Raw genomic sequence first — 14024 nt, forward strand, 5'->3', positions numbered from 1 at the left:
GAAGTTCAAAGGTGATGAAGGGGTTGATTAGGGCTTGATTAGGTTGATAACCTTAAGAACAACAGAAAAACATTGCATCATTTTAAGTTTAAACTAATAAAAACAAGTCATCACATTACTTTAAGTTTCAAAAATAAAAAAATGAGTAATTAGTGCACGTATTGCACTAAAAGAAAAGCAAAAGAAGGTTTAACACCTTTAAGCTTACTAATCACATACATAAACACCTTTAAGTTTAACTAAGTTCACTAATCACATATCATGTAGGCCTAATGTAATTTGTAATTTTAACATTTAGTAATCAAATAACCAGTAACTATATGTAACGTAGATAACTTCACTGATTGGAAAAGCACACCTACTGGACTACATGTCCAGGCCATTTAACTTTTGCAGGGTGACATCGGCTCGCATGTCAGATAGAGGGCGACCGTGTTTTGCTATTTTGTACGCGGTTCTAAACACACAAGTGGTCTCGGTCTTGGATTTATGCATAGTCGCAACATGCTTTGTTATTTCAGCTCGGTCTGCCAGTTTGGACATTTCCTCTGCTTTCTTATGGGCCTTGGAATCCCTGTGTTCTTTAATTTTTTACGGATTGATCTTTGCTTTTTAGCTTTATCCATGCCAGATGGGCTGATCAGGCAATCTCTCCACTCGGTTGATAATTTAACCCCTTGCTCAGTCACACATGAGATGGAGGATGTTTTTCCACATGTACGGCAGCCTAGTCTTTCCCCCTTCAGAATCAACCACGGGTATTCTTTTTTGAAGTAATCTGCTTGATCATTTGTCCAGCAGTCTGGTTTATCCCTGCTGGTTCATCATCACCATCATTGGCCGAGTTAGCGACATCAGGCCTCGGATTTACTTCAGGTAAAGCACCTTCAGACTCACCCCCCCAGCACTTGAGCAGGCTGCAGAGTTCTCGCACTCGTCTTTTTGCGAGTCTGGGCTGTCATCTCGCTTTCTTTTTGATCTATTCAACCACGCTAGCATGATCGGTCCTCACAATCACCATACAACAGGGGACCAAACTACATTGACCGTTAATACCCTTTTTGCCCTCGTCGTTATAAAAATGCGCCGCACGCTATAAGTGCAGGAATGCATGGTGAAAATAAAGTGCAGGAACGCAGTTCCGGCCCACTTCAAGCCCTGGTTACGACTCCTCCAAACAGCCAGACTACACAGATTTGGATACGTGATACAGTAAGCACGATAACCATGTTTACTCTTCTACTCAGCAAGCTAAATCTGTCAATCAATTAAGATGAACTGGCAGCTTTGAATCCAAGTGTGTACACAATTCAGCCTCACTGGCTTGGTTTCCGGCTACCAATATTCCACAGCAGCGGCTAGCCACGTTATCTGACACTTACCACTGAGCACATTTTATAGCAAAAGGCTAAATATTATAGAAATCTATGGTCACATACCACTTCAGAAAAGGTTACAATAACAATCTGTTGCTATAACCATTATGTCTATTTATACCTGATCTTTTACTAGACATTATTCTATATTGTTATTGCCCTTATGGAGTGTTTAAGATATCTTAACTACATTAAGATTTCCACCACAAGAGAGAGAGAGACACATATACACTACACAACACCTCCTTGGAAAGTGTTATCTTCACTGTCGCATGAATATTTGAGCACATAGGAGTCCCCTCTGAACGCATCAAATCAGCAAGGCCAATTCCTTTATTTATGCTATACACTCAAGATAGAGTTTGAAATCAGAATTTCACATTTAATTTCCTGATATTTACATATAGACGTGTTCAATAACTTAGAACATGGCACCTTTAGTGGCAGACCACCCAATTTTTAGGAGAGAAAAATTATTGGAACAGCTAGTCTTAAAACAAAACAAGTGTTGCCAGGCAAAACAAACCTCGCCCAGTAGCATTTACGATGAATATGAAGGAAGATATTGCGAAAAAACAATTTTGACCTTTGTGGTAACCTTAATTTTGACCTTGTCTGTGAACATACTTGGCCAGTAAACATGGTTCTGATTCTTTGCTGCTCTCAGCCAATCAGAACACACCGTACTGCATAATTCTTACACTTTTACATTCTTACAGCACGATGACATAGTGGCTACCGCCTCTATATGAAGCAGTAGCCACAAAAACCTTGACCTTGCCCCCAAAGTCTTCCCTGAAGGGTGGATTGCAATACCTTCGGCACTATGCTGTAGGGATTGATGTCATCACGGACTTGTTTTGGGGTTTTTCTTCACAGTTCTCACAAAGTTTGACATAATCTGCTGTTCTCCTTGGCTGACCTGTTTGTCATCTGGTTGTTAGTACATCACTGGATTCTTTCTTTTTTGGCACATACCAAATTGTTGTACTGGCTCTTCCCAGTGCTTGTGCAATGGCTTGGACAGATTTTCCATATTTTCGCAGCTTTAAAATGGCATGCTTTTCTCCCACAAACAGCTCTCAGGTCATCATGTTGATTTATCCTTTTTAACAACAAATGCAGTCTTCACGGGTGAAATCCAAAGTTCAAATCAAGAGCAGATATTCAGACCCTGTGTCTGAAATCACTCACTCGTTCACTACTCCCTGCTCCCTATATAGGGAATTACTATATAGAGGACTATATAGTGACTTACTTATGCCTCTCACCCCTCCTGGGGCATAGGCCGCCAACAAGGTCTCTCCAGCTGTCCCTGTCCTGGGTGAGTCTCTCCAGCCGTCCCCAGGTGTGGCCCAGTTTCTTTGCGTCGGTCTCAAGGTCGCAACGCCAGGTGTTTCTCGGCCGGCCTCTCCTCCTTTTTCCCTGGGGGTTCCATCTGAGGGCTTGCCTTGTGGTGTTGTTGGCTGGCTTGCGTAGAGTGTGGCCTATCCATCTCCAGCGGCGTTGTTGGATCTCCACTTCTGCAGACTTTTGCTTAGTCCGCTGCCACAGCTCCTCGTTGCTGATGGTGTCAGGCCAGCGTATCCTGAGGATCTTTCTCAGACAGTTGTTGATGAACGTCTGGATTTTCTTGGTGGTCGTCACTGTGGTCCTCCAGGTCTCTGCTCCATAGAGGAGTACTGGTTTTATGTTTGTGTTGAACAGCCGGATCTTGGTACTGACTGACAGATCTCTGGATGCCCAGACGTTCTTTAGCTGGAGAAATGCTGCCCTGGCCTTGCCGATCCTGATCTTCACGTCGGCGCCAGTCCCTCCCTGCTTGTCGACAATGCTGCCAAGGTAGGTGAAGCTTTCCACCTCTTCTAGCGCCTCGCCTTCAAGCGTGATGGGGGTTCCGCTGGCAGCATTCACTTTCAGCACCTTGCTCTTTCCCCGGTGGATGTTCAGGCCCAATCTTGCGGAGTTCTCTGCCACTGTGCTGGTCTTATATAGTGAGCTCATTGATAAAATGAAAAAACAAACACTTTCGGACACTAGGTCCGTCGCGCCGTTATTTAGGTCATTACTGTCGCACAATTAAAACGTGCCAGATCAGCCAGCTCGTGGGTTTTCAAAATAATAAATACATGTGTGTATTTTTGTGATAAATCCATATTATACTGAGCGTATTTCCCACATTAATCAATACAAACTACCTGCATCTTTCAGTTTTTTTTAAATCAAGGCTGAATACTTTCTTCTTTGCCGCTGCAGTCTATTAAATCAAATTTGAGACTTAATTTGATTTCTTTCAGCATGACCACATTGCATGATGGGATATATTGCTTGGTTCGTGACCATCTTGGTATGCTACTTTTCATGATGCATTGTGGGACACTGAGTGCACTATATAGGGTGTAAATAATCTTCACTGAGGTTTCAGACAGCACTACAAAATGGCGTCCCCACTATATAGTGCCCTATATAGTGAGTAGGGAGCGATTTCGGACACTCCGTTATTAATTTTTTAAACGGTCAATCTAATATGGCACACCTGCGCAACAAGAAACATCTATTCCAATATTTTTTGATCACTTGAAAAATAGATGAGTTAAAAAAAAATCCGTGTTCCAAGTTTAAAAAAAAAAAAAAGGTCTAGATTTAAATATCAGGAAATAAAAGTTGAAATTCTGATCTTTTTTTTTTTCATATTCATCTTTTGCTCTCCAACCCAAATGTCTTCCGGGTATAACAAAAATAAAAGAATCGGCCTTGCAATTTCAATATTATTAATGGGGGCTATACATGCATAAGTTTAAGGGTCTGTCATTTAAAAACTGATCTGCATGAAGTTTCTAAATTTTAGAACTAAAAAAACGCTCAAAATGCACGAAGACAATAACACACACAATAAAATTACCAAGTGTTTGTATAATCAGTAGAAATGGATACACACTATTTCCCAAAGGGAAGGTTTAAGCAATGCTAACCAAGTTACCTTTAACTGATTGGATGAAACCCAAAGCAGAGCTTTTCCACAGACCTTAAACCACAACAATGTTCTCCATTATACACTTCGTAGAAGGATTAGTACCCAGAAAAATAAGTAGAGTATAGATAGAGAGCAGAACTAGAGAGCAGCTATAAGGCAGGGCAGAGGCACCTTCACTTGTCCCAGACCTCATGTGGAAGAGGCGGATTCCACTGCATGCATCAGAGCAGGCTTTTTAGATCAGCCATTCGCTCCTTGTCACACATACAAGCTACCAGGCTAATGCTAACAATTCGTTCCCAACACTATAGTTTATGAAACTGGAGAAACAAGTACAAAGTGTGAGTGTACATGATGTGGTTTTGTGGGTGAAATAATGAATGTTTCACCATGTGATGGTCATGCTGGTGTCATCTATGAGCGACGTGTACACAGTGCTCTGAACCCATCACAACAGGTTAAAGGCTGGTTAGGAAATGTTCTCTTATGTAGCTGCACATATGTTAAGTAAACACGTAGCTCGTGTTGCTGGCAGGAGACAATGCCAGAACAACTGGAGAGTTGGAAAATAATTTAAAACAAGAGTGCTCCGAGAGCACAATATCCCCCGCTGGCAACTCTGCCATAACTCTGGTAAAACGCGACTGAACAGAACGACATTGCAATATGCGTATTACTGACACATTACAAAGAATCCCGTCAAGTTTGGTGAAATTCCTCCAAAAATTGTGAGAGGAGTTGATTTCAGAAGAACGTACACCCTCATGAAATTGTCAAAGTACAAGGTTATTTCATTGAGGGTCAAAACTCTGGTAAAATTTTCACAAATGAAATTAAATCGCAATGTGTGTATTACCGTCATATAACAAGGCCTTTTGCCAAGCTTTGAGAAATTTGTCCAAAAATTGTGAGGGAAGTTGATTTCAGAAAGCAAGCAAACCTTCATGAAATTGCCAAAGTACAAGTTTGTTAATAATCAAGGGCATAACTCTGGTAAAATTTGCCCAAATTAAACGAAATTTCAATATGCGTACAACTGTCATATACTGTACCAACCCTTTTGCCAAGTTTGGTGAAATTCCTCCACAAATTGAGAGAGCAGTTGATTTCTGAAGAACGCACACCCTCATGAAATTGTCCAAGATATTTAAATCAAGGCTCAAAACTCTGGTAAAATTTTCACAAAATTAAATCGCAATATGCGTATTACCGTCATATAACAAGGCCTTTTGGCAAGCTTCGAGAAATTCGTCCAAAAATTGTGAGAGGAGTTGATGTCAGAAGGAAAACACACATTCATGAAATTGTGAAAGTACAAGGTTGTTAATCAAGGGCTGTAACTCTGGTAAAATGTGACCGAATTGAACAAAATGCGTACTACCGACATATAACAATGCCTTTTGCCAAGTTTGGTGAAATTCCTCCAAAAACTGAGAGAGGAGTTGATTTCAGAATGTGGCCACCCTTCCCGGGACGGATGGATGGACAGACAGACGTAAATCGCCACGACATAATCCCCATTTGGGCCCTTCAGCCAGCGGGGGATTTAAAAAAAAAAAAGAAAAAAGGTCTAAAGGACTGGTGAGAAATTGGAGGAACGGACCATCAATATTGCTGTTCTTTTGGTTCAAGTATCATCATCATCATAACCCTCTCCTGTAACCTCAAATCTCCATTTACTCCTTCACAAAGTATTTGAAAATCCGCAAGAGCAATGATTTCTGATCAGAAATATACAATTATATTATTGGAAACAATTTATAGGACCGCTAGTTTTTGAGTTATTTAAATTTGTATTCAATACAGATGAGTCAAACAGACTAATAAAAATCAGCTTTGATAATGGTGAGTTGTGATATCTACCACGTACAATTATTTTTAAAAAACAAAAAAAATATTGCATACCCATGGCAAACCCCCCCCCTTTGAAAACCATATTACACCATCAATGTTTGTTATATAAGGCGTTTACAGGCCTTCCTGACAAGCTTTCCTTTCTTCAGTCAGCAAGGTCTTTGTGCGAGTCCTTCACTGAGCATTCCCCTCCCCCTCACTTTGTTCAATGCAAAAAGTAAAGGCTGCTTCTCAGTGCGTGTGGCTCGGTATGAACTTGCCTGTGCTGGTGTGCGTGCAGGTCAGCGGGGCATGGGTGGGCTGAGGAGGACATGGACTTGTGATGACGGGAGCGTGAGGACGAGGAGGATGTGAGTACGGCACCGGCCGAGGCCGTGGAGGCGCGGGACCCGGGTATGTTCAGGCTGATGGTGGTGAGAACGTACGGCAGTGGCAGGCACCGTACACGAGCACACACCATCACACACACAGTCATGGCCGTATACGTGTTGAGGAAGGAAAGAGGACTTTATTAGAAGGCATAATTATCCGACAATGGGGAGATAGGGACGGGGAGAAAGGGAGTGACAGAGAGCGACAGCACCCAGAGGACACAAAGAAAGAGCACAAAGGAGAGTGTGAGTTTGGGCATTGAGTATATACGGAGACGGTGCAGACTGGTACGAGAGAGAGAGAGGTCAAAGAGCGCTGATGAGGCGGGAAAGAAGCAGAAAGAAGCACGCACACACACGGATTAGCAGCGCTTGCTGAGAAAAAACGTATTATTACCTTACTGAGAAGATCAGAACACAGAGACTAAGCTTATTACAGGTCAACTACAGAAATTGCACAATTTGTATGGTGCCTTTTTCCATCACAAGCTTTGCTAATCCTTGTAAACATAAGATACACGAGGAAACCAAAAATGTGTGCAAAGACAGACTAGAGAGAAAGCGAAAGATAAGGCACAACACTCACAGAGCTTCTGAAAATGCCTGAGCAAAGAATGAGTGAGTGAGCGAGCGACGACTAGAGAAAGACTGAGGAGAGAATGAGACAGATGCAGGAAAGTGTAGCTAAGAGAGTAGTCATCAAAAACCAAATCAAAACACAGCAGAGCACGAAATAATAGTTTGAAAATGCACAAGAGGATAGACAATTTCCAACGCAAGCACTCTGATCACAGTACCTATGGTAAGTAACATTTATATCACCATAGTGCATTTGTTTCAAGCATTCGAATGAGCACTCGCACTGCTAAGGGCACACAGAAACAGTGCTTTCTGCACAGAGAAATCAACGAGTCTTCAAATAAGGAAGAGCTGCTTCAATACTCAAGACAAATGGCTCACCTTGACTTTATTGGGGCATGTATATGTGACTCAAAAACTACAAGAATGTGTTTTATGCATGATATCGCTTTTAGGATATCCTGCCCGATGCCATACATTTTGACACATCTTTGCTCACATTTGATTGCAATGTGCAGCAGGCACTGTAATATGTCCCTAAATGTCCACATATGCATGAGGACAGGGCTTTTCAAAGTGCGGGGAGCACCTCTCCTAGGGGGCGCCAGAGTTCTTCAGGGGGGGCGCAACGTGAGGAAAAATAAACCAGAATAAGTTACTATTGCGGACATTTAGCGAACTTCAGCTAGCCTTTGCCAGACAAAAATGGATCGATTTTTCATACCTAAAGCTACAGTGAGTGAGGAGACAGAGTCTGGGCCAAGCAAAAAAAGAAGGAAGTTTGACCACGATTATTTAAAGTTTTTAAGGATTTTCATGGACTGGATCTGAAGATGCTCCACTGCCACAGTGTGTTGTCTGCCAAGAGGTGCTAGCTAACGATGCTATGAGATGTTTAAAATGTGTAAAACAAGATGTTTGAAAAAAAAAACACAGATTTTTAAAATGTGTAAAAGAAAAAAATAAAAATGTGTACAACAACCTTTTTTTTTTTGTAAATACGAATGGAACATTAAGTATAGCAACAACAAAAATTGCAAGGGGGGGGGGGGGGGGGGGGGCGCTGTTTATTTGCTCTCTGGGGGGGGGGCTGACTCTCCCACACTTTGAAAACCCCTGCATTAGGACATGAACGACATACACATCATTATGATAGACACTGAAGACATACAGCACATTAAAGGCCAAGCTATAAAGCATGTATACTGTATACATGTCGAGGTTCAAGTCATAGCGATGACTGGGATGAATTAAAAATCGATGTGTTGGGCTCCATCAAAAGAGGGAATGGTGAGGAAGACTGGGGATCAAGGAAACTGGGGCAAGTGTTCTCAGAAAGGCGAGGTATTGTGGCGAGAGAGGTATAGCATGTATATAGGTATGGAAGCATGATTCATTTTTCCTGAAACTTTGATAAAACAGTGACAGCCAAACCCAGGAACGCTGGTTGGTTACCCACTGGTGAGTCAAGGCCAGTCTAGGCCAAACAAGCAAGTTTCGTAACTAATAGGTAACCAAGTTTAGCATACAGACAGGATAGAGGAGCATAACGTGCATGCGAGTGTGTGTTTCTATCAGAGAAAAATTAACTGAGAGAAAATGGAAAATCAACTATTCAGTCATTCGATTCACAGGGAGCAGAATTCATACAATACCTGTCTATGTACACACACGCAATTTTTGGCTCACATTGTTTGACTCAAACATTTCTTTTTTCTCACGTTCTAAGGTTGTGTGTGCAGCCGTGTGTACCTGTCCTTGCCATTCTGGACTCCCAGCAAGGCTCTGTCTGCCAGTGGAGAGTTTCTGCTGCGGCTTGTTCCCGTGGAGAGGATACTGTTCTGTAGGATCATGCACCAAAATCAAGATTAGCAATCAGCTGCTACACATTTAGGGCTGGCAAAACAAGATCAACTCACTTGCGTATCCCCCCGCTCTCGCTTATACCAGAACGCAAGCGATCGAAGGAATAGGACACTTATTATGAATGTTGACTTCAACAAACAATTAACCCTGAAACAAGTAAATAAAGAGCCGTGTTCTCCCCAGGGATTTCAAACAGCATCCTGGGAAAGTGTCATTTTGGAATAGCGCCAAAATCCACCCTATACAGTATATTTCGCAAACACATTCAGTTGGTAAATAGAAAGTCGATGTGCGACAGACCTGAAAACGGGATACACGGTATCGAACCCCAAGCTGAAGCTTGATACTAATAAATATCAAGCAGTTGTGATTTGTAGTTGCTGAGAAAAGTATTACAAAAATTTTGTAAATCCGCCCTATACGTTTTGTACATGGGTCCGTCTCAGAAACTGGTCTCTCATTTGGGACATTATGGTCAAAAAATAAATTTTCTAATTTTACTATTTTTTTGCATTTACCTAACACTCAATGTTTCTGTTGTCATGTTTAACAAGAATAAAGACAGCATCTTGCTTTATCTGGCCTCCACTGTGGAACATTTCTTTTATTACAACTCAAATCCTTTTGTGAAATTGATTTACAGATAAAATAACTACATCATGAAGAATTAAAGCCCCTCCTTCACAGATGAGTGAAAATACTGAATAAATTTCCTCTTTTTGATTGCTTGGGTTAAAAATGCCAAGTTATGACAACTTAATTGATTATTCACTTAAATATGAATAATATGATACATATTGGGTATTTGATACGGCGAAATAGGACACAATGAAAAATCAAGAACACACCGGAAAGATGAGAATAACGGCGCTGGTAAAAGAACAGCGACTGTACCGGCTGAAGGTCGCGCGGGTCTCTGCTGCGGCGCGCGAGCAACGGGACATCACTACCGCACCGGACGGAGCGCGAGGCGGGGGCGGGGCAAAATGACTGGCCGGAGATTCTATCACAAGTTCGATCTGAATTGACCATGGTTGCAAAACATTGGCCAAAAATATGCAAACACTACGAAATATGAAAGTAAGATGAAAAATAAACATTCTATTGCCTTATACTGCAAGACTAAAAAATAAAACAGTCAAAACTCACCTTTTCAGTGATAACGTCCGAACAGATCACCCGCGTAACAGAGAGACCGCAAATGGAAGCACGATCAACTTCTAACTGCTGGAGTGGAAAATTCCATTCTACACATGCAGATTGTTAATGTGTGTCCTTCCCCGCACACAAATAACACGCGACGGTAAAAAATAGACCACGACTCATTTTATAGCTCAGAAATTCAGACAAGACCAGCTACCATCATAACACATTCTGTAAGAAACATATTCTATACCTAACTTTCAGCTTTCGTTTTAAAAAACAAAATCGCAGCTTTATAACAATTTTTATATGGCGTAGTGATTTTAAGTTACTACTTTTGGTGAAGTCGTGACCTTGACCCCGAGGCTTTCCGTTTAGATCAAAACAAGCGATCGTATTGGTTTTGGGTATGCGGAAAATGGAGTTACGACGGAGATCAAATATTTTGCATGATGTTTTATTACGGTTATGATTATTCTGTGAGCGCACCAATCCTTAGGTGTATAAAGTTACAACTTAAAATACAATTAGTGATAACTGTAGACTTTTCAGTGGACTACAAGCTTTTTAAGGGAATGCGATGCAGTCAACCATTTATCATGTCCCAGATCAAGCCGCCATTTTTCCACAAATTTGCAGAATTTTGGGTAAATTCTGAATATTCACATCAAAGATTTAGTTTTATCGGTATTATTTCTTTCATCATTTTATTTCAAATTAAACCCAACACCACCATTCAAAACCGGATAGTTTATTGACAGAGTATATTTAGTGGGCTACCCCCACAGTACCCAGTTTCTGAGACAGACCCTAATACATTATCAGTAAACAGGAAGTTGATGTGCGACAGACCAGAAAATGGTATACACGGTATAGAACCCCAAGCTGAAGTTTGGTACCAAGTGGCTATGATTTGTGGTTGCTGAGAAAAAGGGTGTTTCATACAGACGGACGGAGAGGTGTAAACCACTATACCTACCCCCCCTTGGAGCGGCGGTCTAACAACAAATTTCACTGTTTGAATACTAATTGAAATTTCATAATATGCATGCACTGAACAGCTAAAAGTCAGTCTACTGAAATGTATTTATTTTTAAAAACTTTTCTGGCCAAATAACCCGTGTGTCACATGATGTAGGAAAAGAGTTGTTAATAAATGCCTGTAAAATGTAATTTATGGCATAATTTGTCAAAGTATTTTTAAAATACTTAGAATTTACTAATTCAATATCCAAGAAACAAAGCAACGTTACATGTAGATAGTACATTTCCAACAGGCATTTCTGGAACTGAATCACAACAGGTATTTTTATAGGTATATAGTGCAGTATGTAAGGAAATTGTTATACCCTTTGTGGTGAGCATATACAGTGAATAGGAAGCCATTTTTGGATGTGTGTGAATTATTCATGTGTAAAGGCAAGTTTTCGTTTTTATGGACGTTGAGTAGCATAAGCAAGACAAAACAGGTAACGTCAAGATGAAATCTAGTGAATTTGACATGCAAACTAAACCTTACAAACACATTGTCAGTTTTTTGGTTAAAATGGACAGCTATTCAGAAAGAAAAAAGTCATCACGCTCTTTGTTGTGCCTCATACACACATGCGCGAACACTTACAGTGGAGGGCGTGGAGCTCTTTTTGCTGTCTCCTGGGATGATGGGGCTGGGTGGCACTTTGGTCGAGCTACTGGACCCTTTCCGCCCAGAATCGTCAGCTGTGTACTTGTTATCCCCCTGAGGCCTTTTAGAGTACGTGACTAGAAAAATGTAGACAGAAAGAAAAGAAACCTCACGAGGTGGGACTAAATTAAGAGTTTAGTGGCCTTACGAGATAATTACTATTTCCAGAACTCACCCTGATCTGTGGGCCTTCGCGGTTTCTGAGTAGACGACACGCTGCGTTGTACCTTATGAGGTGGAGAAGGTGCATTACTGTTTGTGAGGTCACTTCCTGGTCGCAGTTTGATCAACATGTTGACGCCCTCGTCAAGCTGAATCATCAAAATATTAGAGATATTTTAGAGACCAGTTAAAACAGGAGCGTAAACAGCATGTGTGCGTGTGTATGCTAGTAGCTGAAGAGTTTTTATGCACTGGTGTACCTCAGAGTTCTTATAGTCAAGTAGCAGGTAAGTCGCCATAATCTCATCATATGTTTGTTTTACAAGTGAATCTTGAATTTCCTCTTGTGTGTAGCCCATTTGGAGCATTATATCTATGCGAAATAAGATGTACGTTACTAACAAGTCTATACATGGATACCTTATACAGATTGGGTTACGTTTCTTGCATTTCTCGGTTTCCATCACTCTCTCATGCACAGACAACCCTACCTGTTCTCTTGGGGTCCTTATAGTCAGGCTGGGGCTCTATGTAGGGTTTTAATTCCTCCTCCTCATGACCCACATTCATCCAACGGTCTTTCATGATCTGCTGCTGAGAACAATGTGCAGGAGAGAGAGAGAGAGAGAGAGAGAGAGAGAGAGAGAGAGAAAACATACTGTGATTAACAATTATATAATACAGAGGAATCTTTGACAGTTTTGTGCCGTTATAAACTTGCCTGCCGTGGACCAAACGAACTACATTCAACATGGCTAAAGGCCGATAAGCGTAATATAATATGCCGATACGAGTCACGATATAAGGTTAATAAAACCAAAAACGTAATTGAATAACACATTAATTAAGAAATAAAGCAAGTTTAAAAATGCTTTATTTCAGTTAAACCATTCTCCGTTAGTATGGGCTCTTACGCTTTATTAACGAAACGGACAAAAATAACTAATAAAGTAACTCATCAAACTGACTGTGTAAAATGTCTTGTGTGAAGGATGCATCAGTGCCAGTGGAGGTAGTAACAGACAGTAGCAAAAACTTAGACATGCATGAGAATACAGGCTTTTAGAACAGATGACTTTGCTGCCATTACGCCTAAGTTTTGAGCAGGATGCAGCACACACTGGGCTTTAATTCGTGATCAGGAACTGGGAATTAAAAGGCATCTCATTGTGCTTTAACACTGTAAAATCCATGCCAGGTAGCAGCATCTCCAACTTCCGAAAGTAGTAAAATCTCTGAGGCCTATGAGAAAATGCTCCTTGCAGCAGTGACGTGTCACAAATATACACACAAATCTAAGCAAAACATGTTTTGCTAAATCCCACAATTTGCATCGACAGGTTCTTACACAGTAGTTATGCACAGACTTCTGGATTTGTGGCATTAAAGGGGAACTGAAGGCAAAACTTTATCATCAAAATTCTCTCTCATTTTATTAAATACAGGAATGCAGTTTTGATAGCTATTTTGTCACTGCTATAGCAAGTTATGAGTGTTTGAAATATGCTCTGTAATATATCAGTCCATAAGTCAAAGCAATGGCCGTAAACGAGATTCGTTGAGACCTGTGCGAGACATCGTCGGACGAAAGTAAAACGTACAGCGGAAATCAAAGTGACCAACATCTGTCAACGTTGTCAAAAAGATGCACGTGCCCTCTTTCGAATGCTGACGTAATCAAGCCGGAAGTTTTCCGTGTGTCCGAAATCACTCCCTACTCACTATATAGGGCACTAGATAGTGTGGACGCTATTTTGTAGTGCTGTCCGAAACCTTAGTGAGGATTATGTGGGAAATGCGCTCAGTATAATATGTATTGATTATTTTGGAAACCCACCAGCCGCCTGATCTGGCTTGTTTTAATTGTGCGACAGTAATGACGTAAATACCAGCGTGACGGACTCGTCCTTATCCTGTCGTCTTTCCTGTGCGACGACATCGTAGGACGGAAGTAAAACGTACAGCGGAAATCAAAGTGACCAACATCTGCCAACGTTGTCAAATGACGCGTGCGC

General features: G+C 41.2%; 1 protein-coding gene across 8 annotated transcripts in view; it reads right to left on the reverse strand.

The window, feature by feature from the left end:
- Positions 1-14024, reverse strand: part of mark2b (MAP/microtubule affinity-regulating kinase 2b) — a 117375-nt gene that overhangs the window by 14766 nt on the left and 88585 nt on the right. For 7 of the 8 annotated variants that reach the window (XM_060917671.1, XM_060916849.1, XM_060915581.1 and 4 more), the window contains exons 10-15: positions 12501-12600; positions 12270-12382; positions 12023-12158; positions 11785-11924; positions 8907-8995; positions 6465-6608 (exon numbers count right to left, since the gene is read on the reverse strand). In XM_060917671.1, coding sequence (XP_060773654.1) covers positions 6465-6608; positions 8907-8995; positions 11785-11924; positions 12023-12158; positions 12270-12382; positions 12501-12600 — 722 coding nt within the window. The remainder of the gene's footprint in view (positions 1-6464; positions 6609-8906; positions 8996-11784; positions 11925-12022; positions 12159-12269; positions 12383-12500; positions 12601-14024) is intronic. The other variant, XM_060918209.1, reaches the window with a different exon arrangement.

This window comes from Neoarius graeffei, chromosome 1 (genome assembly GCF_027579695.1).
Source record: "Neoarius graeffei isolate fNeoGra1 chromosome 1, fNeoGra1.pri, whole genome shotgun sequence".
In the NCBI taxonomy this organism is placed as follows: Eukaryota; Metazoa; Chordata; class Actinopteri; order Siluriformes; family Ariidae; genus Neoarius; species Neoarius graeffei.